Source organism: Dermacentor andersoni, chromosome 2 (assembly GCF_023375885.2).
Source record: "Dermacentor andersoni chromosome 2, qqDerAnde1_hic_scaffold, whole genome shotgun sequence".
NCBI lineage: Eukaryota > Metazoa > Arthropoda > Arachnida > Ixodida > Ixodidae > Dermacentor > Dermacentor andersoni.
Window position 1 is genome coordinate 119,235,023 of NC_092815.1, and position 26,098 is coordinate 119,261,120.

Below are 26,098 nucleotides of genomic sequence, written 5' to 3' on the forward strand. Positions count from 1 at the left end.
TGGTCGCGGTGCGCGGCGTTGAGAAGGTAGCGGAGGAGCTTATAGGCGCTGATGAAGTGCTTGCTGCAGTCGCAGTGCGCTCCGTCGTTGCGCTGCGCGATGCATGCAGGCGGTCGCGGCTTTGGCGCGCTCACGCAAGCACGGATGGCGGGGGGGGAGCGGCGTCGCACAGAATGCGCAGAATGATTATGGCTGAGTGGCGCTCCGGTTATTACACGAATTACGAGAGTTGACCCATTTGGGCACAATTTCGGGTGCCGCTTCTTTTGTTTGGACATTTTCGGCACGACGGCGAGACCAGAGACCTCATTGAGGGTAGGCATATGCATCTTGTGTGGCACGGTCCAGCGTCTCTAGATGAAGTGTTTTTTATTTCAACTTTTAGCTTAAGCATATGAAAAAATAAAGGCCGAAAAAAATGGGGGGAGGGCTGTATGAGTGAGTTGTCGACGAATGAGAGCGAAACAAAATTGTATAAGGCCGCTCAACGGAACCGCCTTAAATGCATGCCTTCTGTGCCAAATTTGTGTCGTAGGTCCACATAAGTTGACGTGAGGCTGCTTAATGGGCAGAATTGCTACAAGCAGTTGTGCTCCATATTTTTTTTTTTAATTTCAACTTGCATTCACGATGCGTTGTCTCAAGCAGCCGACACTCAAATTTAACTAGCTTGCGTTGATATCGTGATGTCGTATTGCCAAGCTCCATCTGGTGTATGGTGTAACTTTGGAGAGTTGGTGGAATGAGGCACATAAGTAACGCTAAAGCACCTGCCCCAGCTAAACAGACGCAGCTAAGCAGACGCATCTAGAATAGTTTTTTAAAATGAAAGGCTGAGCGGGGGTTTCATCTCCTCATACTAAGGAGCGTTAAAGCTTCACACAGCACACAGAAAAAGTTGATGTGTCTTAAGCGCCAAACGTTTCAATCAGCCTCCGAACGTTTTGTATGCATTTTTCCGGCCTCACTTCTACGGCGCAAGCACGACGTTGAGTTCTCCCTTACGCGCTCCAGCAAAGAGCTCCTGCTGATTTTACGGCACGTAATAAGAAACAATAGGCTGGCTTGCTGCCAAATATACGAACTGTATAGCGCCGGGTTACTAGCTGCACTTCCAGGCTTAAATAAGCGTTCCCGATAACACATACCTTTAATGATTTATCCGCATACATAGTGTTAGGAGGCCTAGTGGGAACGTTGCTGCAACGGAAGCAACAAATTCATATTTGTCTTAATTCAAACATGTCTAATCGTAATTCAAATATGTCTAGATGTGAAGCGATACATGGCTAACGGGTATGTTTTGTACTTACTCGTGTTACACTGTTATACTTTTGTATACTTGCTTGTGTGGGTTATCATTACACGAGCCTGTGCAGTTTCAGTGAGCACACCACCAATGAAGTATCAGTGCCTTGCTACATTAATACACCGTAAAACTAGAATTGTCTGTGAATGATTGTTAGGATAATTTTGCACTAATTTGCTAAGCAGTATGTGTCGTATGCGCAAAATGAAATATTAAATAGGCATGCCCTATAGCTAGCCTTTTAACGACTATACGAGGATACGGGCGACGCAGGGCCAACGCGGCAGGCATCCAGGACATCCTTTTCGCGCGAATGAGCCATCTCATTCTTCCTGCGCCACTTCGTCACTACAGGGGCCTGGACGACGAGGTCGAAAAGAAAGTTTATCTTTACTGCTGGCAAACCTGTAACAATGTATAGCCTCCTAGCTGTCGACGCAGGCGTCTCGTCAAACGCGTGAATGCCGTTCGGTCGTTCTCGATTCTTTTCTCTCCGCACCTCGAGACTAACCTGCAAGACTTCCCCGGACGGAGGAATGACGATGTCAACAGCCGCGTAAGCGATCAACCGGCAATTGCTCCGCGCCGAACACAGGGTACCCGCGATTTCCAATCATCCGCCCACCGCTGTCTTTCAGCCGCTTTTCACGAAGAGGTCGGTGTCGGCTGTTGTTGATGGGGGTTGAGGGGGGGGGAGGGGGTGACGCAACAGTATCGTGAACCGCCCCTCCGCAAGTCGAGCGGACAGGCACGCGGGGCGAGCGTGTGTCGGAAGGGGGCGAGCTGGCTCTCAGCTCTCGCGCGACGTCATTGTACACACAACTTCGTCATCTTACGCGCTACGTGCGCGATGTCGCAACCTGTGTGTGTCGCTCTGTGGGGAGTCCATTGTAGGACCTCGTTAATGCGAAATTTATCGCTGCCGCGGCTGTTTAAGACTCCGGCGGGGCTGTCTGTCGTTTTTCTTTCATTTTTCGTACAGTAGCGGCGCGAAGTCGGGAAGCCGTTACGTGGAAAGCATTTTCTTCGTTGCGCTCTCTTCTTTTTTGGCCGCTGGTGAACACGTTTTTGCGAGCAGCCTCTCGAGACCGAGGCTTGGTTCATTGTTATGTAACCGCGGCAGAGATATTGCCCGTTTGGTTTACGGAGAAGGGTTAACGTGTGCGGAAAAGTCAAGCTGTCACGAAAGAATTTCATCCTCAAGGGGCCGTTAATGAGCAAGTGAATCACGTGATGCGGCAGCGTAGACTTCGAGGAACCAGCAGCTCAGAGTACGCGGTACGATTCCAAAACACCGGTGTGAGCAGTGTATTTAGAAGCTGAAGGATATTACTGAACAGCATTCAGTTTCGGTTTTTGCATTTTTACCGCTGATACGAAGAGCTCGGTCTGAAACCCAACATGAACGACGCACGGACATGAACACTGCTGGAACTACAAGTCTATTCGCTGATGGGTAGCAGGTGCCCAAGGTTACCGCACTGTTCTGAAATGCCAATAACGCGGCTGACGTCGATGCATTTGTCTCTAGTCCATAAATTAAATAGCGCTGTCTCGGTCACCAAGTACACCGATGGCATCGCCTGCAGCATGGGCGCAGCCTTTGCTGAACTGTGTATGAAAAGCCGTGAGCCGAAAAATAGCTGACATAACAGGGCCGTAATAGGTACCACATATGCCGGGTGTTTCAGCGAACACTTTCAAAAATTTTTTAAAGGTTGCCTATGGCAGATAGCACAATTCCAGTTCATGAGCTGGTCTACTCGAAGAGGCGGACGTTCCTGGCACAAAAAATTGAAATGCAGAATCGAGTAATTAACAAAGATTCACTGATTAAGTTTTAACTAATTACATTATTGCAATCTGCAAATTCTAGCCGTGGAGTTCGCAAGGCCGATTAACTTGGAACGAGTTCTCAGGATGACGCCACCAGTTTCGAGATATTAATTCCAGAACTTTGCGGAGAATTGTATTGGCGGTGCAGTTACTTTTGTGCTTCAATGCATAAAGCGACGTTTTGTTAAGAAAGAACTTGGTCACACACGTCAGGTGTGTGACCAAGTTCCATTAAAGCCACCCTCCTTTTGAAGATTTGTATAGCATAGTTAGCTTGCAACTGCGAGCATTTTTTTTGTTTTTTTATGGAACTAGTAACACCTGCAAATCTTCAATGTGTCCTACTCGGCCACTGCGGTGAATAATTCCACCGAGAGCTTCCGCAACATCTTGCCAATACGTCGTTGGAACATTTCGCGCGCTGAAAAATCAAGTCCGACGATCGAGGCTACGCAGGTCTATAACCTGCCATAAAAGTCTACGGAGTGTGTCTGGTGTCGCGAAAACGTGCATCGCGAACAGGCACTGGGAGTATCACCCGTGCACGCTGGCGCAGAGTCATCGTAAAACGACGTTTCATCGCAGCTAGGGCGTCGAAAGAAATCTTAAAAAAAAAAAAAAAGAAGTAAGCGTGCACGCACGAGCGGCCCACGCTCGTTCACTTGCCGAGGCAATTATGCGGGGTCGCAATGAATGAGTGAGTGACGCGCGGCGATTCATTTAACGGCGCCGGCGAGGCAACAAAAGAAGGCGAAGAGCGTCGGAGACGGTCGTCGCCGCAACTCGCCATTAGATAAGCGCTTCCGCAGCGGAGGCGAAAGCTGCGGCGTCGACGACTCCTATGCAGCAGCAGCTGCGGCAGTCCCGGCCGTGATGCGCGCCGTCTTCCGTCTGCCGCCCGCGCTGTAATTCAGAAGCCTTTCCCCACTTTTTTTTTTCATATTTTTCCTCGCTGCCTACGCAACCTCCGCGCAGCGATGAGAGTGAAGCGAACACCGGCAGCCGCGATTTCTTAGGCGACGGCATGCGTAGTCGAACAATGGCGGAGAAAGCGAATAAAAAGTAAGAGGTTAGTCGAGCCTGCGAGACTTTCTTACGCTTTGCTTTCTTTCTTCGCTCTGGCTGCTAACGAGTGGGTGGTTGCTGCCACTCGCGCCCTTTCTCTCTTTTCCTCTACCTGCCCGGGCCTTTTCTCGAAATGCGAGATGACGACTTGTCTTTTTCTCGTTTTAAGACACTCTTTGAAGAGAACAAGAAAAGAGCGACGCCGTTTAGTCGCTATACCGCTTGCCGTTCTCCCGCTGACGCCGCGTCTTCAGCCGAGCCGTCGGGCGAGCCTTTCCCCAGGGCACGCGCAGACGTGGCAGGCCTTGACACCGAGGCCCGACCACGGTTGTGTGTTGCTCGACGGTTGAGGGGAGGAGCAGGGATGCTCGGCATGCCTCATTCTCACCGGCATTTGATGACACGGGATGGCGTTGGCGAGCGCGTCCAGAAAAGTGGCAGCGCTGCGACGGGGCGATTCGGGGTGTCCCTTATATACGCGTAATCATAGTGCTAACGAATTAGGAGTGACTATCTCTGAAGGAGCTCAGGCGCGCCGCTTGTCAAATACGAGACGCAGGACGTTAGCAAGTTAAGGTTGCTCTTTTTTTCGTTGATGTTACTTCAGAGTTCGTTGGTGGTGCTTGCTGCGGATGCGATAACCTGCTGGTTTGAGCGATGAGACCAAACCTGCAACCACCTGTAAGACACTATACGGACGTTTCTTCTGGCAGAACGGCCATTTAGCTGGGTCACGGCTGTCGGCTCTTGCGATATACTTGGCGCTTCGCGCGGCAACTTAGTGAGAAATCAATCTAGCAGTGCTTACGTCAGAAGCACCGCGCCTCTCGAAGAAACGGGCGGGCGTTTAGGCTGAAAATACAGTGGACATACTTTCCTTGTTCGGGGATCGATGTGAGACTTCCAGAAAACGGCGAATAAAAAGGCGAGTAAAGCATAGAACGTTGACATGCGTAGACTTGCTTGATTGCTGTGGCGCAGACAAATGAGTTCATTCCGCATTCTCCAAAACCTACCATTGGAGCGCAACAACAGGTGCGATTGGGTCAGTGCGCATTCGTTTTCTCCAATAAAGACAGACTGCTTCCTACTAATTTAGGAAACTGCATACGGTCGCTGAGCGATCATAAACAGCTATGAACACGGAAAACATAATACGGCTTTCAAGCTTGCCAGTGTGTATATACGTGTGCCTGCCCTGATTAAAAAGGGGGCTTTTTTTATTTCCTTCTGGTGACTTGCATCCACACTGCCCACGTGCTCGGTCTTCTGCAAGCGTACTGCGTTCGGTGACTCGCACTTTCTTTTTTTCAGCGGCATATGCCCCACTCACGCCACGTAACATTCTTTCCTTTCTTTTTCATCCAGGCAGCGTGCGCGCATAAAAAAACGTCCCTGGGTTGTCATTGCGCGCCGCTCATTACGCGAACACTGCCGGCAGCGGGGGAAATGGCGAGTTGATAGCTGCTGCGATTATTGCTTTTCGGTAGCACAGCTGCGTGAGCTTTTGTGACTCCTTCGAGGCGTGCGTATTAGTCTGGAGTGCATGCACCACTCGAGGCGCTGTTTCCGATGCCATGTCTCGGCGCGAGAAAAAGCCTACGCTGCCGAAATAGCTGTGGGCGAAATCCAAATGTCGCTCCATAAAAAAAAAAAGAAAATAGAACGCCAAGAACGTCCTTGCAGAATGGTTCTGTACACGCTCAGCCATTGACCCACGAGTTTGGGCCCACACGGTCAGATAATTCGCTCACGCTCAACCGAGCTGCAGCCTCCAGAGAGCAACGGGAGTAAAATTCTCGAATGGCTGAGTGAGCTCGTGAGTGAGCGATTTCACGAATCGGCTCTTTCGGACGCGGCGAAGGAAACGCCTTCAGAGAGCGTGCTGATGAATCGCTCAACTGTTGCTGTCTGTCACGTCTGTGATTGAACGGAGTGTGTGCCGCAAAACTGGTATGTATACGTCTGTCTTTCTTGAGTTTGCGTCTCAATCGAGACCATGCCGATTGAGCCAATGGTGTGCACGTAACCGCAGTTATAATGCGCCTGCTGATTGAAAATGTCGAAAGTAGTTTCAACTCTCGGCCATGGCGGCCGCATTCCTATCCAGGCGCAATGCATAAAAAAAAAAGACACACCTACGTACCATGCATTTGGCACAGGCTAAATAACTTCAGGCGAGAAAAATTATTTTAGGGCGTGCCTCATGACCAACTGTGCAGTTTCGGGACGTTAAAATCCACAATTAAAAAAAGAAGTGACGAAAGATTTAAAACACCACGGTGTGTTTTAAATGGCGATAGAAACTAAGAAAACTTAAACGAGAGAGAGGGATATTTAGCACGAGAAAGAAGTGAGAGGTCGGCCTGAACTACTATAGTTTGCTACTCAGCATAGGGGAGGGGGAAACGTGGGACAAAAGAAACATTAGAAAGGGAAGACAGTTATAATATGATCAGAAACGACATTACTAAAGAATTAACAATTAACAATTAACAAACACAAGGGATCCAGGCTACCCTCTCCGCCTGGTCCAAGAGGCCCAAAGGGGCCTCTTGGACCAGGCGGAGAGAGTAGCCTGGATCCCTTGTGTTTTGGAATAAGAGCCCGCCCACCCGCTCCCTCCCACTTTACTCCTTTCCTTATTGCCCTTTTTCCCTCCCTTGATTAATCAATAACGTATTTCCATCCATCCACCATAACACGAGGATCATTTTGGTCATGGGTCTAAAGGATGCCCTTCAGAAAGTGGCCGGTTATCTATGCTTGCAAAATATCCCCTTCCTTGATTGTAAAAAGGAACGAGATGTATTACGCCTGCGAAGCCGGTAAGGCGACCGGCTGAGAAACCGCATGCAGGCTGGCTAAGTCCCGGCTAAATCGCGAGTTATACTCCGATTCCCAAGTTCCGGGATTTCACGCACCTCTAACAAGAGAAAGTGAGAGAGAAAGCTATTTAACTAAAGTGGATGGACTTCATTTGTCTGGCGGTTCACTTAGCTTACCACCCCGGACGAGTGCGTAGGTGCACAGAATTAATGACACCTGGTCAAACAACATTGCACTCGTGCGACATCGACCAAAACTCAAATGCCCAAACCAATATCGCTTCAAACCAAAAAGACCAAAACGCTTATGTATGCTTCCATCTATGCGAGAATGACAATTTGTCTCGAAGCGTTTAATGGTGGAGAGCACACTCGTCAAGACTTACAAGAGCGTATATACGAGGGTTGCTGAGGCTACTATACATGCGTGTGGACTAGCGCTAATACGACGAGGCACGTAGAGAGAGAGATTGAGCAGACAGGCATCCACATTTGTAATCTCTTACGGGGAACGGTTGATAGAGCGCATCTGTCCTGTTCGTACCACCTATTTCGCCGTTTGAGTTGTACTGAACGCAAAGCAACTTGCAGTTGTCCAGCTCAGAGTTAAGATTAAGACTCTCGTGATGAATGTAGCCAGATGTTAGGAGGTAGAAAGTAAGACTTTGCAGTAAGAACGGAGAACCACTCTGCACATTCAGAGACGCTCATACAGGCGTTCACTCGAACTGCGGTCCTATTCCACAATTGCGAATAATGGACACGACGACTTCACAACTTGAATTTACACTACAAAAGGACTGGCTGCTGGACTAGTTAGTCTGTCAGTCGACCTCGTCTGTCGACTGCTCCTTTTCGTCTGTTCCCTTTGTCTGTGTCTAAATCCTTTGCTTTTAAGTTTACGCGTTGTGCCAAAGGACTCTTCGGCAGCCTGTGCAGCTGGCCGACGTGGCGTAGACATCAGCTTGTATACACACTCCCTTCGGTTCTCCCAGCGAGGGCGAGGCAGTCGGTGGGGCAAGGAGGTGTCATAATTCTCGCCGTCAGGCCCTTCCCAGCGCACTGTCAGCAGCCGAACCGCGGGCTATCACTGCGCGGCGCGCGGGCGATGCGCGTGACGCCGCATGCAAAGGCGCCGGCTGCCGTCCGTCAGTGCGCCCAGGGGACTCCCGCGGCAGTCGACGCCGCGCTGAAAGCTTGGCTCGCGCTGTGTTTTACGCCCGTCTTCAACACATTGAGGCCGCCGCCGCCGCGCCTGTACGCCGCTAAGGAGGCTCGCCACCGATTTGTTACGAGCGCGGCGCCCATCACCGGTAGCCCGTGTCGCACGCCAATCAAATCGGTAGCAGCGTGAATGGTATGCGCTCGCCCTACGTGCGTGCGTGCCTGCTCGCTCGTATACATGCAGCTAGCTGGCCCAGGGCACGCCGCTGCTGCTACAGCGTTGCCTGTCGTTTCTGCGGTTGCTTCCGCTGGGGTAGGCATGACGACACTCAGAGCGTGGCTTCGTGAGCGTTTTGTCAGAGTTCTTTTTCGCATACGCGATCAATTTACTTTTTAATTAACTCTCGTGATCACCGCATTGGGTACGGGTGTTGCCTCCAGGAAAGGCGTGACGCGTGTTCCGTGAGCTTCCGTCGGGAGACCCCCCATAGCGAGTACAAATTGCTTGCGCACAGCGAGCTTGGCGTAACACTGAAGGCGATTTATGACCGCAATTAGAGGTTCTTCCTCTCATCTTGTTGGTGAAAGTTTTTTAATGAGGGCCACGGGGAATCGGTTATGAAATAGGTGGCGCGCTGATGTCTTTAGTAACTATAGCAAAGAGTGTACGCAAGGATTTCTGTAATTGTTGAATTCATATAAGAGTAAAACATTTTATTTTCTTGCTAAAATACTTTTCTTGTTGCAAAAACAAAAATTATAATTGTGATAATGAAATCTTGATAGATCATAGAAGTTCTGGATCGGGAGTTTATGGAGTATTGTGGCATTGTGTGCACATTATATACCGTTCGCTGAATGCGTGGTGGTTCAGCGCATGCTGATCACCAAGAATGAGTAACAGCGGCATCCGCAACGACATGTCATGCTACTACACTGCTCGTCGACAAGCATCTATTTATTGCTGTGTGCTTTGCGTGAAAATGGTGTTATCTTAGACCTATGCACTTTTTATGCATGCGAGACAACTTCTTATGCAGGCGTGCCTAGAGCTTTAGCGGTGATGACTACCGCACTGACTTGATGTGACCTGAAGTTGCTCTCTAGCATTACGTTCTATACCGAATGATGGGTCCCGTAAGGTTTCATAAAGATGTAAAGAACTGTATTTTCTTCCTTTTTTTGCTTTCATTGATGATTTTCTTGACTCAATTGAAGGGTGGTGTTAAGAATATTGTTTTGGATAAAATAGAGAGTTCTTTTTGTTATAGCTACACATCCCATTGCGTTTGCAAGTCGGGGACCTAGTTCACTAAAGTGTAATTTCATGAAGGCGCATTATTATTTGCCGGCTCTCGTGCGACAACCAAGACTGCAGCGAGTGATGGTATCAAGAGATGACAGGCCGGGACCCGGCGAATCACGATCTGTGCTTAAGCGATAGCAATTTTGCAAATATGGGTTTGATTGCGTTTCCTTGTTCTGTTGTGTATTTTACCAGACTGCATTACGTGGATTAGATGGCCAGTTCGTGGTTGCACAAAGCGTGGTGGTCGTGGTGGTGTTGGGCTGTATATATGCAGGCGGGTTTAGGCTGACGTTGGAGGCCGGCCATTGCTTTACCTGAGCCTCGCCTTCATTGACACTCGGATATTCACCATGTGTACAAAAGTTCAGTGTCTCTTAGAAGTGTGAGAAGAAGACGCGAATCTTCTTTGCGGGCTATAGCAAATCCTTCCGGAAACACAATGTGTTGAAGACACGCATGTGGGAGCTCTTTCTTTAGTAAGTTCCCAAGCAGAGAGTTCCTTTCAGTATGGTAGCTTGGGCACGACCACAGAAAGTGTTCGATGTCTTCTGTCCAGCGCATAGAGCGCCTGTCTCATTGCTTGCGAGATCGGTGACGTACGGCACCCAAAGATCGCTTCAGTGTACATATTTTAAGGCGGCCTTTACCTCATAAGCGAACGCATAACTGTGAGAAATTTAATTTCTTTGGTCGCACACAAAATAGAAGTGGAATGAAGCAGGCCAGCTTTGTGCTGCCAGACGCCCTTTCTCGATGAGCAAGATCGTCAGTCGGACGGAACGTGGCGTTTATGTCTTCGCGTGATGCTGGCACATATCGGCGAACGCTTCCAGGGTGTCTTCGTGTTATCTTACGTGCCTCTCGACTGTAATCGGAGTGAGGAACTGCGTAAGGCGCCACTTGTTGCTTGACAATCACCGTAATAAGATGACTGTGCTGGGAAAAAATGTCCCACTTTCGTACTCTTTCCCGACCTCCTTTTGGCTCCTGGTTTATTCCTGGCCCTCGCTCGTGCAGCTGTAAGAGCTAGTAAACCGGCTTCGTGCCTTGCGCTGTTGTGGCCGAAAACCACGTGCAAGGTTATTCTCAATCAAAGCCTGCGTCACGAGTTGCCTGTTCTGCATGTTAACGCGTGCATACCCTCTCCTGAGTATGCAAATTTAGAGGAATAGGGCAAGCAGAAAACTATAAGTCAGAAGCAGAATGGCGAGTTGGGCAAGTTGAGCGTTATAAGGGCGCTGAGAGTTACATAAGTCAGAAACTTGGTCACACATTTTTGTTGCATGCTAAAGAGTGGAGTGCTCTGAGATGGGAACAATGTTTCGTCGTCATGCCATACGCGTGAAGAGAAGTCCCTTGTACCTGTGGCCAAAGTGCAGCCAGACATGTCATAGAATATGCTGTTTGGCGGATGGCCCCTCATTAAATAGCCACCACTTTTTCATGCTTATTTTGCCCGTTTGTGATTTTGTGCTGACTTCTCTCGATGATAAAACTTGGTGGGTACTAGGGGCCAACTTTTGTAGTGAGCTTTGCAGTAGTTCAGGTGACGTACAGAAATGAGATCGCAGTGAGTACAATTTCAGAGATAATTGTAGAACGCTCGTATGTGTTTCCTCTTCTATCTGACTATTTGTTTCCGATAAAGGCTTTGTATTACAGGCTCTTGGCGTGACTCCTGAATAGATGTGATTTTTTTAGCCATATTCCTCATGGTTCACCCGTATTAAAACACTAAATGCACACAAAGAATTTCTAACACCAGGAACGTGTGTCGGAATTTACTTCCCAGCAAAATGGCTGCTTCGTGCCACAAATGATGTCTTCGTCACACTGCCGTTATACTTGTCGCTGCTGTGTTTAACATTGCATGAAAATAAAGAAAAGAAAACGTATTCAAAAGATATGCGCTGTAGCGTGCCACAAGGCGTACCGCGAACTCGTACATAATACGCGTGCAAAAATTACGCTAATAAGAGTATAATGAGCAACGTTTCACGTAATATAGGTACTACAAGTTATCTCTACTTTGCCGAGTTGCACTTGCCGCTTTTCCAAGTTACACCGTGATCACTACTGTGTCAGTATAAATTCTTTTTTTCCTGCAGCGTTTCAAAGTGTGATCATGGTTTCTCCATGGGTCAATGTAATCGTAAGTGTTTCATTTACTACAGAGACGTTTGCTATGCCTTCTTAGGTACTTTCTGCCCGAATGCGCGGTTTCGTCATTGCAGTGTCCATAGTTATATCTCCAAGTTAGTGTTACTTTGTTCGACACCTAGGTACAAGAAGAAAAAATATCCTGTTTTATTTCTTTGGTTTCCATTTCTATGTTTCTGTCCTCTCCTTTCTGAAGAGTAGGCAGGCGTTGTGCCCCTTCCGGTGGCAGTTGCCCGCCTACTCCTCGCTTTCCCTTTCCTGGCTTGTGTACACATCTTTTCAAATCAAATACTACTACTACTACTACTACTACTACTACTACTACTACTACTACTACTACTACTACTACTACTACTACTACTACTATTACTACTACTACTACTACTACTAATAATAATAATAATAATAATAATACCTTAGCACAAATACTGTAAAAAGTAATGCGGAAAAAGAAATGACTTGACAGTGCTGAATACCCTACGCGTTTGTCGCTCTTACTCAAAGGAAAATTTTATATAAAATCGTCCGGAGCAACCTAAGCTAGTGGGTTCACCGCAACCTGCAAAATAACTGTTCGAGTGGATTGTCGGGTGGCCTTGCACAGCAAGGGTGCTCCTTTCTCTGAGGTCTGCACAGGATCAGTTCGAAACTCTGCCACATATGATGGGCAGAATGAGTAGCAAACCTGGCTTCAGATGAACAGGTATTTATGTATTATCTGCACGCCTCCAAGAATCTATGCACTTGGACACTTTTGTGAAGCACTGTAAGTGTTGCTCACTTCTCGTAATTAACGCGATAACAGCCGTGGTCACTGCTTCACATTCAGGCGAAACGGAAAAGAAAAAGAAAATATTTTTAACGTGACCAAGTCTTTATTCGCACTCTTCTTTGACCCATACTAATAGTTTCCTAGTGCAAAAGAAAAAGCCGTTGAAAGAAAAAGAGACAGATACAGGTAGAGCACCGAGGAAAGGTAGGTTAACCGGAAGGAAAAGTCCAGTTTGCTACCCTACACGGCGGAACGGGGACGTTGAGCTAAACAGTTAAGCTAGTAGAGAGAGAGAGAGAGAGAGAGAGAGAAATGGAGCACAGTCACACAACCACAGCTTATTACTATCCCCGCAGACTATCAAAGCACAGTAGCACTTGTAGCACTATGAACACCAATTCAGACCAGAGCCGCTTTTGTACAGGCCTTTCGTTCGTAAAAACTATACCACTGCCTTTGTCGCCGTCAGAAAATGCGAGGAGCCTGCAGGAAAGTCAAGTTGTCATTACAAATCGTCTCCAGCTTGATATACAGTGTACACTGATGCAAATGACTCATTATTCTTATTAAAAATAGCACCTTTACGGTATACTGACGAAGTTTTGTGGAGCATGGTTCTCTGTAATTTCCGTTCCCTTCGCAGTGCTTCAGTACAGCAAGACAAAGGCTTCACTGCGGCGTTTCTCTTAGCTGGCTCACGAGCTTCTGGACGTTGAACCTTATTATTTGTTTGATTCAAACCACACCTGGCTGCATCAAACATACGAAAAAAAAAACTACTCACTACTTCACAGCCTAAGACTCCAAAATACCTCCTCACTCGTTCAAAACCGCTAAAGCTACAATAGGAAGTTCTTGCATAGAAGCTAAACAAAAAATAACAATAGCTCCAGCACTTCGTGTTTTCTGACAATAGAACAGTTATCCATACAGCTTTGCTTGCACTTCAAAGAATGGTATTTGAAGCATACATACATCGCAGCTGAAATCAGCGGCCGCGATATCCTCAAAAATGCATTTTGTTTTGTCTTCCCTGCGCACACACACTCTTCCCTGCGTACACGTACGACCATGCACGCAGGGGAACGTGGCGATCGTATCGATTGTTGCTTGTACGTGATGTACATACCGTATCTACTCGCATGATCATCACACGCCATTCCTCCCCTCCGCACTTTCCTTTTTAATTCTCCTATTGTCTATCAAAAACTTTTTTTTTCGTCGAGTAATCATCGCAGCCTTGTAAATTGCTGCAGCGACCGCCATCTGCTTGTTCTGACGTCACTTTTGACACTGACTCTGAATAAGTCCGGGCTGCACAGTCAATTTATTTATTTCTTTAGCGACTCTAGGTTCAGCTAGTGTCTGCAAGGGACTTTGCATGTCCTGCTTTTGCAGAAACGGATCTCTTGTTACAAAGGTAAGCACAATCTGCAAGTAATAGTTTCTTAGTTATAGTTTTCAGCGGCTGGTGTCAGAACCCTGACATGGAGCAAATTTTTTTTTTATTGAAATGAATATTAGGAGAGGTTGGCGCCTTTATGGTGGCACCGGCTACTCCTTGTCACTTGGCAAAGGAACCAAATTTGCGTAAAAAGGGAGAATAGCGACACGAAATATGGCACTCAGTAGAACGCGGGATGAATAAAAAATATACAGTCCAACAATACATGAGTCGAAAAGTTATGTGCATTAGTTCAGTCTACGTACGCTTATATAAAGTCAGATGTTTTGAACAGCCAAAACACGCAACACATGTAATGCACTGCAAGTACAGAACGGAATTCTACATATTGCGTAAAAGTTGCGATCACCACATAAACCAATTATGAACCACGAACAACGTTTGCGTTACTCATTTAGCGTATTCGGATCATCTGATACCTAATATTTTCCCAAAATGTTGGTGTCCTCTAAAAACTTTTCCAGAGCAAGAAACGCTCTTTCTTGAAGGCCCGCAGTTGGCCATGGGGCAAGTATCTTTTTTAGAGTGAATGGTCTTCTGTCTAACATAAACAAATTAGCTTGCAGTACCGTTCTTTGTGTATCGTATTTCGTGCACTCGAGAAGAAGATGATGCACATCTTCGTCTGGATGGCCACAAGAACACTGCGGACTAGAGACACGTTTTATCCTGTACAATAAGTGTTTCGTAAATGCAGTACCAAGACGCAGGTGGTGTACCAATGTTTCAAATTTTCTGTTGTCTCTTAGATTTTCCGGCATTGATAAGCTTATACATAATATATTTTTCATTTCTTGTTTCTGTTTTTTTTTCTCTGTTTAGCGTCTATACCGTTCTACCTGACAATTTTCCCGGTGTAGTTATTTGTATTTGTAATTTGTATACTTGCAAATGATCAAAACAACTACGTCCATGCTCCCTTGTTGTAATAGCTGTATTGGCTTGCCCGTATTTACTTATTCGCGCCTCATAAGGCTTACATGCTCTCTTGCCGCGCTGAGTTATGTAAGAAAGCTTGTGACGTCTGTTTGCAATAGCTAAAGAACAACCAAAAATAAAAGGAAGGAAGCCCGTAAAATGCACACTTAATGTAGCTTATTCAAACGTGTGTAAACTATCTGCGTGTATTCAAGTCAAGCACAATGCTTGCCACGTTTGCGCGGACAAAGTTAAATTTGTAGGTCACGCTGCTGTGGCCAGGTCGGCCAAATCACGTCTCCATACTGCGGGTGGTCTTGGGAAGCGGCTGCCCTTCACTCCGCGGCAGCACGGCGGGCATCTATCTCTGAGCATTAAGCGATGCTCATAATGAACTGCGCATGACACCTACTGAACGTCTTCCATCATTAGGCCACCGGAAAGGGAGAGCGAGAGAGAGAGAGAGAGAGAAGATTTGCCTCATTGGCGCTTAATGCTCGCGGCCAAATTACACCTCTCCACCAGTGGCCCTTCTCTACCGCACCAGGCTTCACGCTCCTTTTCTCTTTTCAATGACTGCGAATCATTTCAATACAAAAGCGCTGGCAACTCAGGAAAGAAAAAGTAATAAAAAAATGAATTGGGGATGGTAGATGGGAAGAGGGGAAGGGTCGAAGAAAGAATCTGGCGACGTTCGTGGGAGAGAAGGTGACAGTATGCTGCTCATCACGAGTAACGCAAGCGAATCCGAATCGCCGCCTTTGGTGGAGCGAACGGCGGGCGGATTACGGAACGGCCGCGCAAGGCCGCACCACCAGGCACGACGGATCTGCAGGAAATACCACCGCTTGCTTACTCGTTCGCTCGCACCTCCGAGTATTGCAAACGTTACACGACGCAGAAACTCAAGGGGAAGAGTTAAATGCAGGGGTTACGTGCTGGATGGCGTGAGGATAAAGGGGGGCGGGGGAGGGAGGTGTTGTTAAAGCAGGCAGTACACTGAGCTTGACTCGCATGGTGCGCGACGCGGGCAGTGAGAAAAAGAGGGGGCGAACCGCCGAGTTCAGCAGAGAAGGCGACCCTCACGGAGAAAGCGGCGGCTTTTGAGGCGCGCGTGGCTTCTGTGCCGAATGCATGGCGACCAGCGCAGCGATGTAGCGAGAGCGTTCGGCGGCGAGGTCAGCGAGGGAGGGGCGGAGGGAGGAGGTGGCCGTGCGGCCTCGTTGGGCAAGTGCAAGTGCGAGAGCGCTTTGCCCGCAGCCTCGGTGTGTAAGAAAGCAAAAGAAAAAGAAAGGCGAGAAACTCTTCCCCGCCAGACGCAGCCGGCGCGACAAAAAGCACTCCGCGTCCAGAGCAGCCGGCGCAGTCCTCTCGCGAAGCAGCAGATCGATCCTTGCGGACTCCTGAAGCGTGCCTCTCGACACGACACGACTCGACCGACCGTCGTCGACTCGTTGGCTTAGAGCGAAGCGATTCGCTCGCGTCGACGCCGACTACCCTTTGCTGCTCGGACCTCGCGCCGCTGCAGCCGGTGATTTGAAAGCGTCGCTCGGCGCCGTCGACCGGAGAGTGTTTTCCGTGTGTGAACGTCGATAGGTTCTCGCCAGACGCTTCTTCTTGCTGTGTTTTGGTTTGCTTCGCTTCGGACGCGAAACCAAGATCGCCGGGATGAAGCTGCTTCAGGTGAGCCCCGGCTTCATTTTCTTCGAAGTTTCGGTTCTGAGATGAATTCGACAGTTGGAAAATATAGATTATTTCTAGCACCGACTGCAACATCTCGAGCAAAAGTAGTCGTTCCCGCGGTTTATGCAGAACATTCCTTCATTGATTTTCTTTGAAGCGAGTTATCTATTTCGTTCCTGTCATTGTTCATTTCATAAGTCAAATAATATTGAGGCATGCATTTCTTACGCTTCTTTCGTTAATCTAAAATTGACATGTGTTGGGCGTAGTGACGATAAATTTTGTCTGATATTACGGTTCTTAACCGCGTGGGCATGTTCTGCGCGCTACAGCGGGTTTTTCGGTAGCCTATTTTACCATGTTTAGGTAACCTCATAAACGACTTCGTATGCGAATAAGGGCTTTTTTTGTTCTAGGAGCACAATCTATATTCACATAACATGTTCACTCGCGCTTTCTCATTTTTCAAAGACGCGTATGCGTGGAAGTTTTTGTGCCTGACAAAACAATATAAGTTCGTGTCAAATCAATCTACTTTTCTCACAGAGGAATTAGGAAGCAAACAATTTTTGAAAGACAAACCGAAGAAAATTATTGAAAAACGCAGCGCAGAGCAGCGAAACTCGCTTTGTTGAACTGCAAATCACGTACAGTGCGGCAGTTGCAACAAAGTACTCTAAACAAACACGGCATGGGAGACCATATGATACCAACCGACGAAGGGAATGCGTCGGGCGACATCTAAACAAGATTTTTCAATGTTAGCGGATGGAGCACAAACGCCTGTGAAAGAGCAGGGAGAACACGAATCCCCAGACACCTTTAAACGAATGAATAGTTCTTGCTCGAAAATAACTTATCTTTTTTTTTTCGAACTTCGCCAAATTATGCTCATAGTGTACTTGATTGATAAGCTCCCTTTGATGCGTCGTCGTTCTTATTGCTGCCGGTGATGACATGTTTCCGGGTACCGTGTGTGTTGGGTGCGATAGCTAGTGGCTGAGAACGACGATGAAAGTTGTTATACCGTACCGCTGGCGCTTATTTTCACGGCGGTGGCCACGATATGCCATGTCGATGTGAATCCTTCTGTATAACTATGCCGCTCGGAACCAAGAGAGCACGACGCCGGCTGATTGCACCATGTTTGCTTCGGAAACTGCGTAGTTATTCTTCACACCGTCATATTTACGTTACCACGACGTCTAGCGAGAGAGAGAGAGAGAGAGAAAGGAAAAGAAAAGGCAGGGGCGGTTAACCACCTGGTTTGCTACCCTGCACTGGCGGCAGGGTATGCAGGAAGAAAAGGGAAAAGAAAGGGGGAGGAAGAAGGGGAAAATGGGATAAGAAGTGATGCTTGCGTACAGACAACGTTTACCGTGCAATCAAAGGTGGTCGCACGATCCAGTCTTCTTTAAAAAGTGCAGCAGAGCTCTGGTGGCTTTCTTTGCGGATGACGGCCGAATCCATGGTTCCAATATACTTTCTTTTGTGAAGGCTGTGCCATCCAGTCGGCTTAAAGCAACACGCAAATTATGTCGAAAGGATGCCTGTAGACGAGAAGATGTATTATGGTCTCATCGCAATCCCAAAAGTTCAACGAGGAGCTGTCCTTCGTGCGCTCCCCCCCCCCCCCTCCCCTCCCTTCTCCGGCCACAATGTCCAAAATGCAATGTAGAATGCGGGGCCGTCCCGGAACGTGACGTATGAAATCATCATACAATATACGAGTGCGTAAGCGATCATTACATCGAGACATCAAAGACGAGATCTAGCAAATAGAAAAACGGAACTACTGGGAACGTACCAAAAAGGTTCCACAGTAACAAGAACAACTCCTTGTGCTACCACCCTATAGCGCACATGTAATTCATACAGCAAGCAGACCAACTTGGTATGCCTCATTATTCTCCCTTTGTTTCGCCCCAAAGCACTTCCTCACCATTTCATTCCACTACAACCATGAAATGTTTTCTTTTGGAGCGGAACTTGAACTGCACAACGGCAAACACCTTATTTCGGTGAACCCGAGCAAAAACATACTAGTGTAACGTTGTCGTACCGGCTGTGCATAACGAAGGAAACCACTTCGTGGTATGGCTTCCCACTTGCCGTCATGTGTAGTCTGCGTAGTTCGTGTGAATTATGGCACTCATTTCTGCATGACGCTCCATCTTGGCAGACCTGCAAGGCTGCCTCGATAGACTCCTGTCTTGTGGAGAAGCGAGAGCCGCATTAAGCTTTTGGCGTTACATCTGATGGTGCGCTCGTAATTACAGCGCTTGACCCTTTCCAGGGCGAATAACCATACCCCTCTTCGCCTATAACAACCCTAGCCGAAGAAGTCGAGAAGCAAAACCTTATAATTTCTGATCATGAATTGCAACCTAATGGTTATAATTAAGTGCGTGCTCTTGCTCAAGCAGGGCTAATAATTAGTTCTGGGTGATGAGGAAAGTGCTGGTGCGAGTCTGGAAACCTTGTGTCTTATGGGTGCGTCTAGGCCGAAAGGTGCGAAGCCATAAAGGCGGTAGATATCCTTCTAGTCTGTGTAAATGACTATAGATAGTGTGCGGCATATTTAGCAGTAAGCTATATAGCTATCAAGTTGCATGCGGCGTAAATTTCTGCGTATAGTTTGAAAGGCTACACGTCTGTCGAATCGACAGCTTCGCTGTCGTATTCAGCAGTGTCAGATCTACGTGTTACTGACACGCCTAGCAGCTGAAGTAATCCCGCTAGCTTAGCTGGCGCCGTTCTCGATACGAACTCATGACATGCGCAAGGGTGGCGAGTGAACGCACATGTGCGCGCATACCAGAGTTGCTGACGCTTGGTATACCAAGCAGCACGGTATACTGTGCAGCTTCTGCGACAATGCAATATGGAAACCGACGCAGAGCCGTACGCCTGACGATGCAAACTGTCACACTACAGAGAGATTTCAAGGGCACGCGTTCTTTGTACAGTGTATAGGCACCTAGCATGGGAGGATGGTGAGATGTCCATTTACCATGTAGTCAAAGGAAGCACCCGTAACTTCTTACATGACGGTGACTGTCTAGATTTTCCTGGAAAAAAATATAAGAAAGGAAAGAGAAGGTCGAGTACTGCATAGATTCATACAATTTCTGATATTACAAAATTAAATAACGCGCTCATTTGAAGCCCTGCAAACGAGTCAAGCAAGGCTGCGTAGCCTCCCTTGTTGCAGTTTCGCATGGTTAGTTACATCAGCCAAGCACGAGTGATCGAATGATTGGGACGAAATTGAGAACTTTGATAACTACCGCATCACCGGCTTCTTCACAAACGATAAATTCTTCAGTGGTCAAAAGAAGATAAGCTAAGGTGATATGAAGAAGGTTCTAAATATACGTGCGTGGAGGCGCGCGCGCGGTTCTTGCAGAGGGTATGTAAAGTGTAATAGAGTACAGAAGTGCAAACACAGAAGAAGAGTATAGCCCCTCACTGAACTGCAACTAAAGCCACTTACTCCGCGTCACACGTTGATTCCGCTTTGCTTAATATTGTGCAAATCTATAGAAAAGAAACAAGAAAAAAAAAGGGAATATACTGTGGTTATTGCAGCTGATAGCCGGCAATAGGACGGTATCTAGTCAACCTATTACGACAAGAAATAAGTTTTCCTCGTCTTTTCAAATGCTGTATAATGCCGGCCTCGCTATTTCTTGAATGCTAATTGAAACAACGTTTTTCAAAGCTAGTGATCTCCAGCAGAAGCTAAATGTCCAGTTTACACGCTTACACCCTTGCGTTTACGAGGTCTCGATAAATGATTCTTGCTTTACAATATCCTCCTGCCAGAGAAATAATATCGTGTTTATTACACGTATGTATTTTCAATATTATAGCCCGCCATACGTAATCAATGCGCCTTCCTCGGTACTATTTAGTCGAAAGGTGCACAAACGATGACAGGAAGCTTCTTCGTGTATAAGCGATATTATTTCATATTGCGACGCACATAGTGCCGTTTGCAAAGTTCGGCTTGGCGCGGAATCAGAATTGTGCGTTTTCTGCGAGCGAAATCTAGTGTGTAATACGTGTAACATGCACATGACAATCTGAAGGCTCGTAAAAATATGTTGAATTAACGTTTGACGATAGCAGATTTCCTTTTGTAGTATGTGTTCCTTCAACTTCATCTTTATTAATGATGACGATTATGATTATTCAAGTAAACGTATAAAAAGCCACTAAGAGAAAAAGAGAAGCGGGCTGACAATTGTATACTAAGCGTGACACCACGCCCACCCGCTTGAAGAGAAGAGAGATAGAGAAAAAAAGAGATAGAAAGAGAATACCAAGAAGATAACGAAAAAAAAATGGAGAGGGAGGCACACCCTTTAGTAAAGTGAAATAATCCCTTAAGCGGATGTACGAGAAGTGCTTTTTACGCGTTTGTCACATTTTGGGAATCTTTCTATGAAATGGGAAAAAAACAAAACAAAAGAAACATGCCCGATTGGAGATGGAGCAGAATACTCAGAGTACTACTCCATATACTATTTCTACTCTATCTTAATGCAATAGGAAACAAAAAAGGAAAACATAATTGCCAATGAAAATCAAGTGAATCGATTTTTGGAGATGGACTGAGATAGAAATCAGTAGACAGCGTTGCTCCGTAGCAATGAATCGTAGCAAGAGATTTCAACAAATTTGTCCAGTTTGACGTCAGAGCAGAAACAACGCGTGACTAAGTCAGATTCATTCATAATGATCTGATCGCAGGTACAGCCCTTTTTTATATCGGCATTAATACATAAACTGTACATCTATTATAACAACAGTTACATTCATCATTCAAAAATATGAAAATTCCCTTTCTTAATGATGCGTATAATAGACGACTTGTCCTTGCTTGCTCTCGAAGTTATGAGTGTTTTCGTACACCGCGAAACAACAACAAAAAGAAAAAAGAAAAACTTTAATGTTGCAATCTCATCTCGTTTTGAGAAACGTCTCCCGAATATGCCGCGGCGCCAACGGGATAGCACTAGGCACTGCAGAGACGCTTTCGACAGTGCGGTGTATTCCGAAGGTCTTGCTAACTTCGTTCAGACCGAGGCGATAAAATTCCTGTTTCGCGAAGCGGTCCAATAACTCCGCTTCCGAGACTTAATGACCGCATCCACTTCCTGCACATTTCTTCCTTCTTCAATGCGTCGCACCTGTCTGGCGGCCTCCTTATTTTCCTTATGCTTAGTTTAATTAATAATAAAAGAAGATAAAACGAAGCAAGGCTACTTTCTCTCCATCATTTTTTCAGCCTCTGCGAACTTGCTCGCTTGCGTGCCTCTCTCTTTCTCTTCTTTCCCAGTTCCCGCACGTGTCATGCGCTCCGAAACTCCTCGGGGTGGCAGCGAGCCCATTAAGGCACGTTTAATGCATCGCGGGAAAACGAAAGCAGCTGTTAAAGCGAAAACGTGGCTTTCGCGACGCCTGCGACAGACTGCGTCTATAGTAGCAGCATGGTATGCAAGGACAAAAAAAAACAAAAAAAAGAGAGAGAAGTAAACGAGCACTGTAGCACTACTGGGTTAAACGCACGTTTCGGCCAGTTTACTCGTTTTTTTTTACAATTTTTTATTCTCTCTCTCTACTAGTAGGGCTGCGCAGATATACAGCTTCGGTGCCACTTCCACACGGTACGAGTTTCGCTTTCGTTCCGCAGCGTTTCATTTTTTTTTTTTTTCAGCTGTTCTACAAGCGCGACGCAGTGGCCCTAAATTTCTGCCCGTCGAGCTTGAAGTCGCACGAAAGCGAACAAACAAACAAATAAACTATCAAGAAAGAGACAGAAAGAAAGAGCGATGAGAAAACGCGGGGAACCGTAATGAATAAGAGCGGCATACCTAAAACGCTCTATACGCGTGGTTCTCCGCTGTTGGCGTACATACGTTGCAGGCACGCGAAGCGTGTGACGACGGAGAACGGGTATCAACGCGAGCGTTCGTGTGTGCCTCTCACGGCAGCAATAAATGTCGAAGTCAGAGGCGAGTGAGAGAGGGAAAGGAGGGTAGTTAAATGAAAGAAGCGCGTTGCGGTCGTCGCATTCACCATGCGGAAGTGGCATGTGTATACCCGTGCTACGCATGAAAAAAAAAAGAAAATAAGAAACCGTGCTCGCGCAGGCCATTTGGGACGTGTCCGATGTTTTGAACTTTCTTTCTGTTCGGGGCCGTTGCGGCTTCTTTAAAAAGACGGGCAGTAAAACTGCGCTCCGATAAGTGAATCGCTCTGCGAGGAATTCGCGATAGAGAGTCGGGGACTCTAAAGGCCAACGCGTATGCACTTCTACGTGCGCCAGGAGAGATGTTCGCGATTTGTTCGCCGAACGGAGATCGAAGCGGTACAGAAATGCTTAAAACTGCGATAAGCGTGACGAATCTGACTGCTTGTCACGCGCACAATTGGTTCCGTTCGTACACGAGTGGAGAACTTGGAGAATCTCGTGGGGCGTTGTCAACTGAAGTATATTGCTTGGGTGATTTGGCTGTCGACGGGCTGACGGAAATTGATTGTGTTTACTTTTGCGACACCAGCGGCCCGCACCATTTGATCGGTCGAGCAGGTCCGCCTCGTGCTTTCGATTTGTGACGCGTAGCAGAGGCTTTGGTATACGTAAAAGCGCGCCCCACTCTCCGTGCAACTTCTTGATATTCGTAACGACGCGCTATGCTTTCGAAGGGACGTTTCTGCACGCCTCTAGATTAGTGCTTCTTTCATATACGACAATTTGCGCCGACGTTCGTTACACCGACGTCTCGCGCTCCGTAATTTTAATATAAACGCAGTGCTATGGTTAATCATTTTAAAGTGTACCCATCACGCTGCGTAGGCTTTCACCTTGTGTTCCTATACACGGGATGGACGCTGCGTGCAAAGAACTTAACGTTGTGCTTAGATGAAATCGGCAACAATTTTCTTGATTTCCTCAATTTAGTGCTTACTGAAAATTCATTCAAACCTTCAGTCGCTCCCGAATTCAGCCGATTTAATTCTTACGACGGGCGCGCGCAGCTTTTGTGGTTCTGTAATTAATATTTCGCTCTAAAATTTTCTCGGGGTGCACTGGATATTGGAACTTCAACGAATCAGAACGGGGTCACGGTTCGGCTCAGTTACAATCAGGGGCCGCCGGACCGACGACACGAGAACCGAAGCAGACAAAGAAACCGTGTCGATGCAGCTCTCTCTAGCACGGAGCCCGCCGTAGATCGGACAGTCGCGTGTTGGTATGTGCGAAGCGTTGCCACCAGCCATGGCAAAGAAGAGCGGGTGAGGAAGGGCTCGCAGGTCAATCAGAGTCCTCTCGCCCCGCGATACCATGTCTCTGCGCCGCGAGTGCTTCTTGACGGGAGACTCGGGCCGAGCACGGAATGAGCCGTTGGCCAGCAGGGACGTCCATGCACGGGCCATATTGTTGTAATTACGGGCACTTTCTTCGAATGGCGCAATTATAGGCCGTTTTCACGGGTAAGAATTCAAGTGCCGTGGCCACATTTCGCTGGCGCTGAGAAATAAAAATGAAAAGAAAGAAAAAAGAGACAGAGAGAGAGTGTGTGTGTGTGCTACTGCGGTTTTTGAGTGCTATGCAGTAACCGCCTCTAGATTTGCTAGTATCATTACGAGTGCGCGCGGTGTTCACCGTGTCCCGGTTTTGCTTTTTCTATGCCCGCCCACCGTACGTATCTCGCGTGTAAACTATATACCACACTCGACATCAGTCTGGTCGTATTCCACCTGAATACCTTCCTGGTGTTCTCTTTCTCTGTATCTTCTTCGGGTGTTTCAGCAGAATCCACTCGATAGCTGTTTTCAGTTCATTTCGGTTTATTTCTTGTTCCAATGACATGGCGTGATGACAGAAATAAACCACCTTATTGCTTGCTTGACGATTGCAAGTGAGTTTGCAGATATGCTTGCAGGTCAGTTTACGATGCGACCACCAAGACAGGGGGCAAAAAGGCAAAGAAAAGAAGGCAAAATGTAAGGATCGTGGTCGCGCATTAATAGATGAACGCCGAGGGCACAGCGTGGGCAGTGCCCGGACTAAATAATGCGTACTTGCAAAGACGCGAGTACGCGAAGGCTATGACGGTTGACACACTGCAACGTGCCGAAGCAACGCCATTTATTAAGTGTGGCGTATAGAGGAGGGTTTCACAATAATTTCGACCAACTGCGGTGCTTTACCGGGACATGAACTCGAGATCGCTGGTAGAGGCCTTCGTCCTGCAGTGGACATAAAAATATGATGATGATGATGATAATGATAATGATGAGGCCGCCGCATCCAGGTATCGAACGCAGGACTTGCACTGGACAGGCATCGAACGCAAGTTTTTGTACACACTTTCTTGCCATTCTAGTTTTTCGCATCTCCTGGTGTAACCGGACACTCAACTCTATAACTTTGTACTCTCTCTCCCTCTCTCACGGTTCGACGTCTGCTTCCTACCCGTGTCTCATATATCGAGGCACACCTGTAATCGCATTTTAATTCTGAAGTTAGTAACCATCTTGGCCTTTTGATGGGGAGAGAGGACACATTTCAGGTGTGCTTGAGGCTGTTGGAATCGTACCGCTGGCACGAGTTGTTGGGGTCTCGGTGCTGACGCCCGTTATTGCCAATGGGTCGCAAGCCCCAAGGGTAGCGTTGGCCTGGCGGCCTGGGGCACTGGAAGCATCCGAAGGTCCCGGCAAAGCAAGAGAAGACTGGTAACAGAACAACTTGTTTATTCTAACATAGCAAAAGAGCGGCCGGTCAGGTCGACCGAAGTGGAGAGACGGGAGAGCACGTAACTCAACAGTACAAATCGGAGTCTCTCTCCTGGCGTCCGGGGGCAGCTGCTCTTATACCCTCGGCGTCGCGGTCCAAAAGAGAAGGTCACGGGATGAAGGTCACGGGATGAAGGTCACGGGACGGCGGAGCATGACCCCACGACGGCGCGAACTGTCGAGCCGAGAGACCTGCTGAACCGAGTGCAGTGACGCATCGCCAACCCCCCCCACACGACGGCGCGAACGGTTGAGCCGAGAGACCTCCAAGCTCCTCATTCGGGGAACTCCGCTCCCCGGCTGCCGCGCTTTGACAAGCGAGGGCACACACACATACACGCACACACGAAGACACGTGGCACTGAAACACGCCTGGACACGCTTGGCGGGTAGGCGTTGCGGCGGCGGCGTCGGACGGGCCAAAATGTCCGCCGCTTTGAACAAAGCCCCGGCGTCCGTTGCATCCGCGCCGGCATTACCGCGCGTTGTAGGCGAAACGTAACAGACCGCCCCGCCGGGGGAAGGAGATCCCGATGGTCAGGGGACTGCATCCGCTGTCCGGAGGGATGCCGCTCGATGATGCTCATAACCGAAGTTGGGCGTCCTTGGGCGTTTCTTGAGCGCAGCGCACAGAGAAGGCCTCGTTCTCACGTTCAGGTGCACACAGGACACTGCAAAGTGACTTCGGGAGAGTTGACATTTTTGTTCTCGTTTCCGGCAAGCGTTAGAACCACGCCAAAGTCAACCGCTCAGTCAGCAAGCACGGCACAACCCTCAC

The 26,098-nt window shown here is 47.8% G+C and overlaps 1 protein-coding gene across 1 annotated transcript in view; it reads left to right on the forward strand.

The window, feature by feature from the left end:
• Positions 1-16,044: 16,044 nt before the first annotated feature.
• LOC126541303 (uncharacterized) overlaps positions 16,045-26,098 on the forward strand; it is an 80,533-nt gene continuing 70,479 nt past the window's right edge. The window contains exon 1 of the mRNA XM_050188027.2: positions 16,045-16,509. Coding sequence (XP_050043984.1) covers positions 16,495-16,509 — 15 coding nt within the window. The 5' untranslated portion in view covers positions 16,045-16,494. The remainder of the gene's footprint in view (positions 16,510-26,098) is intronic.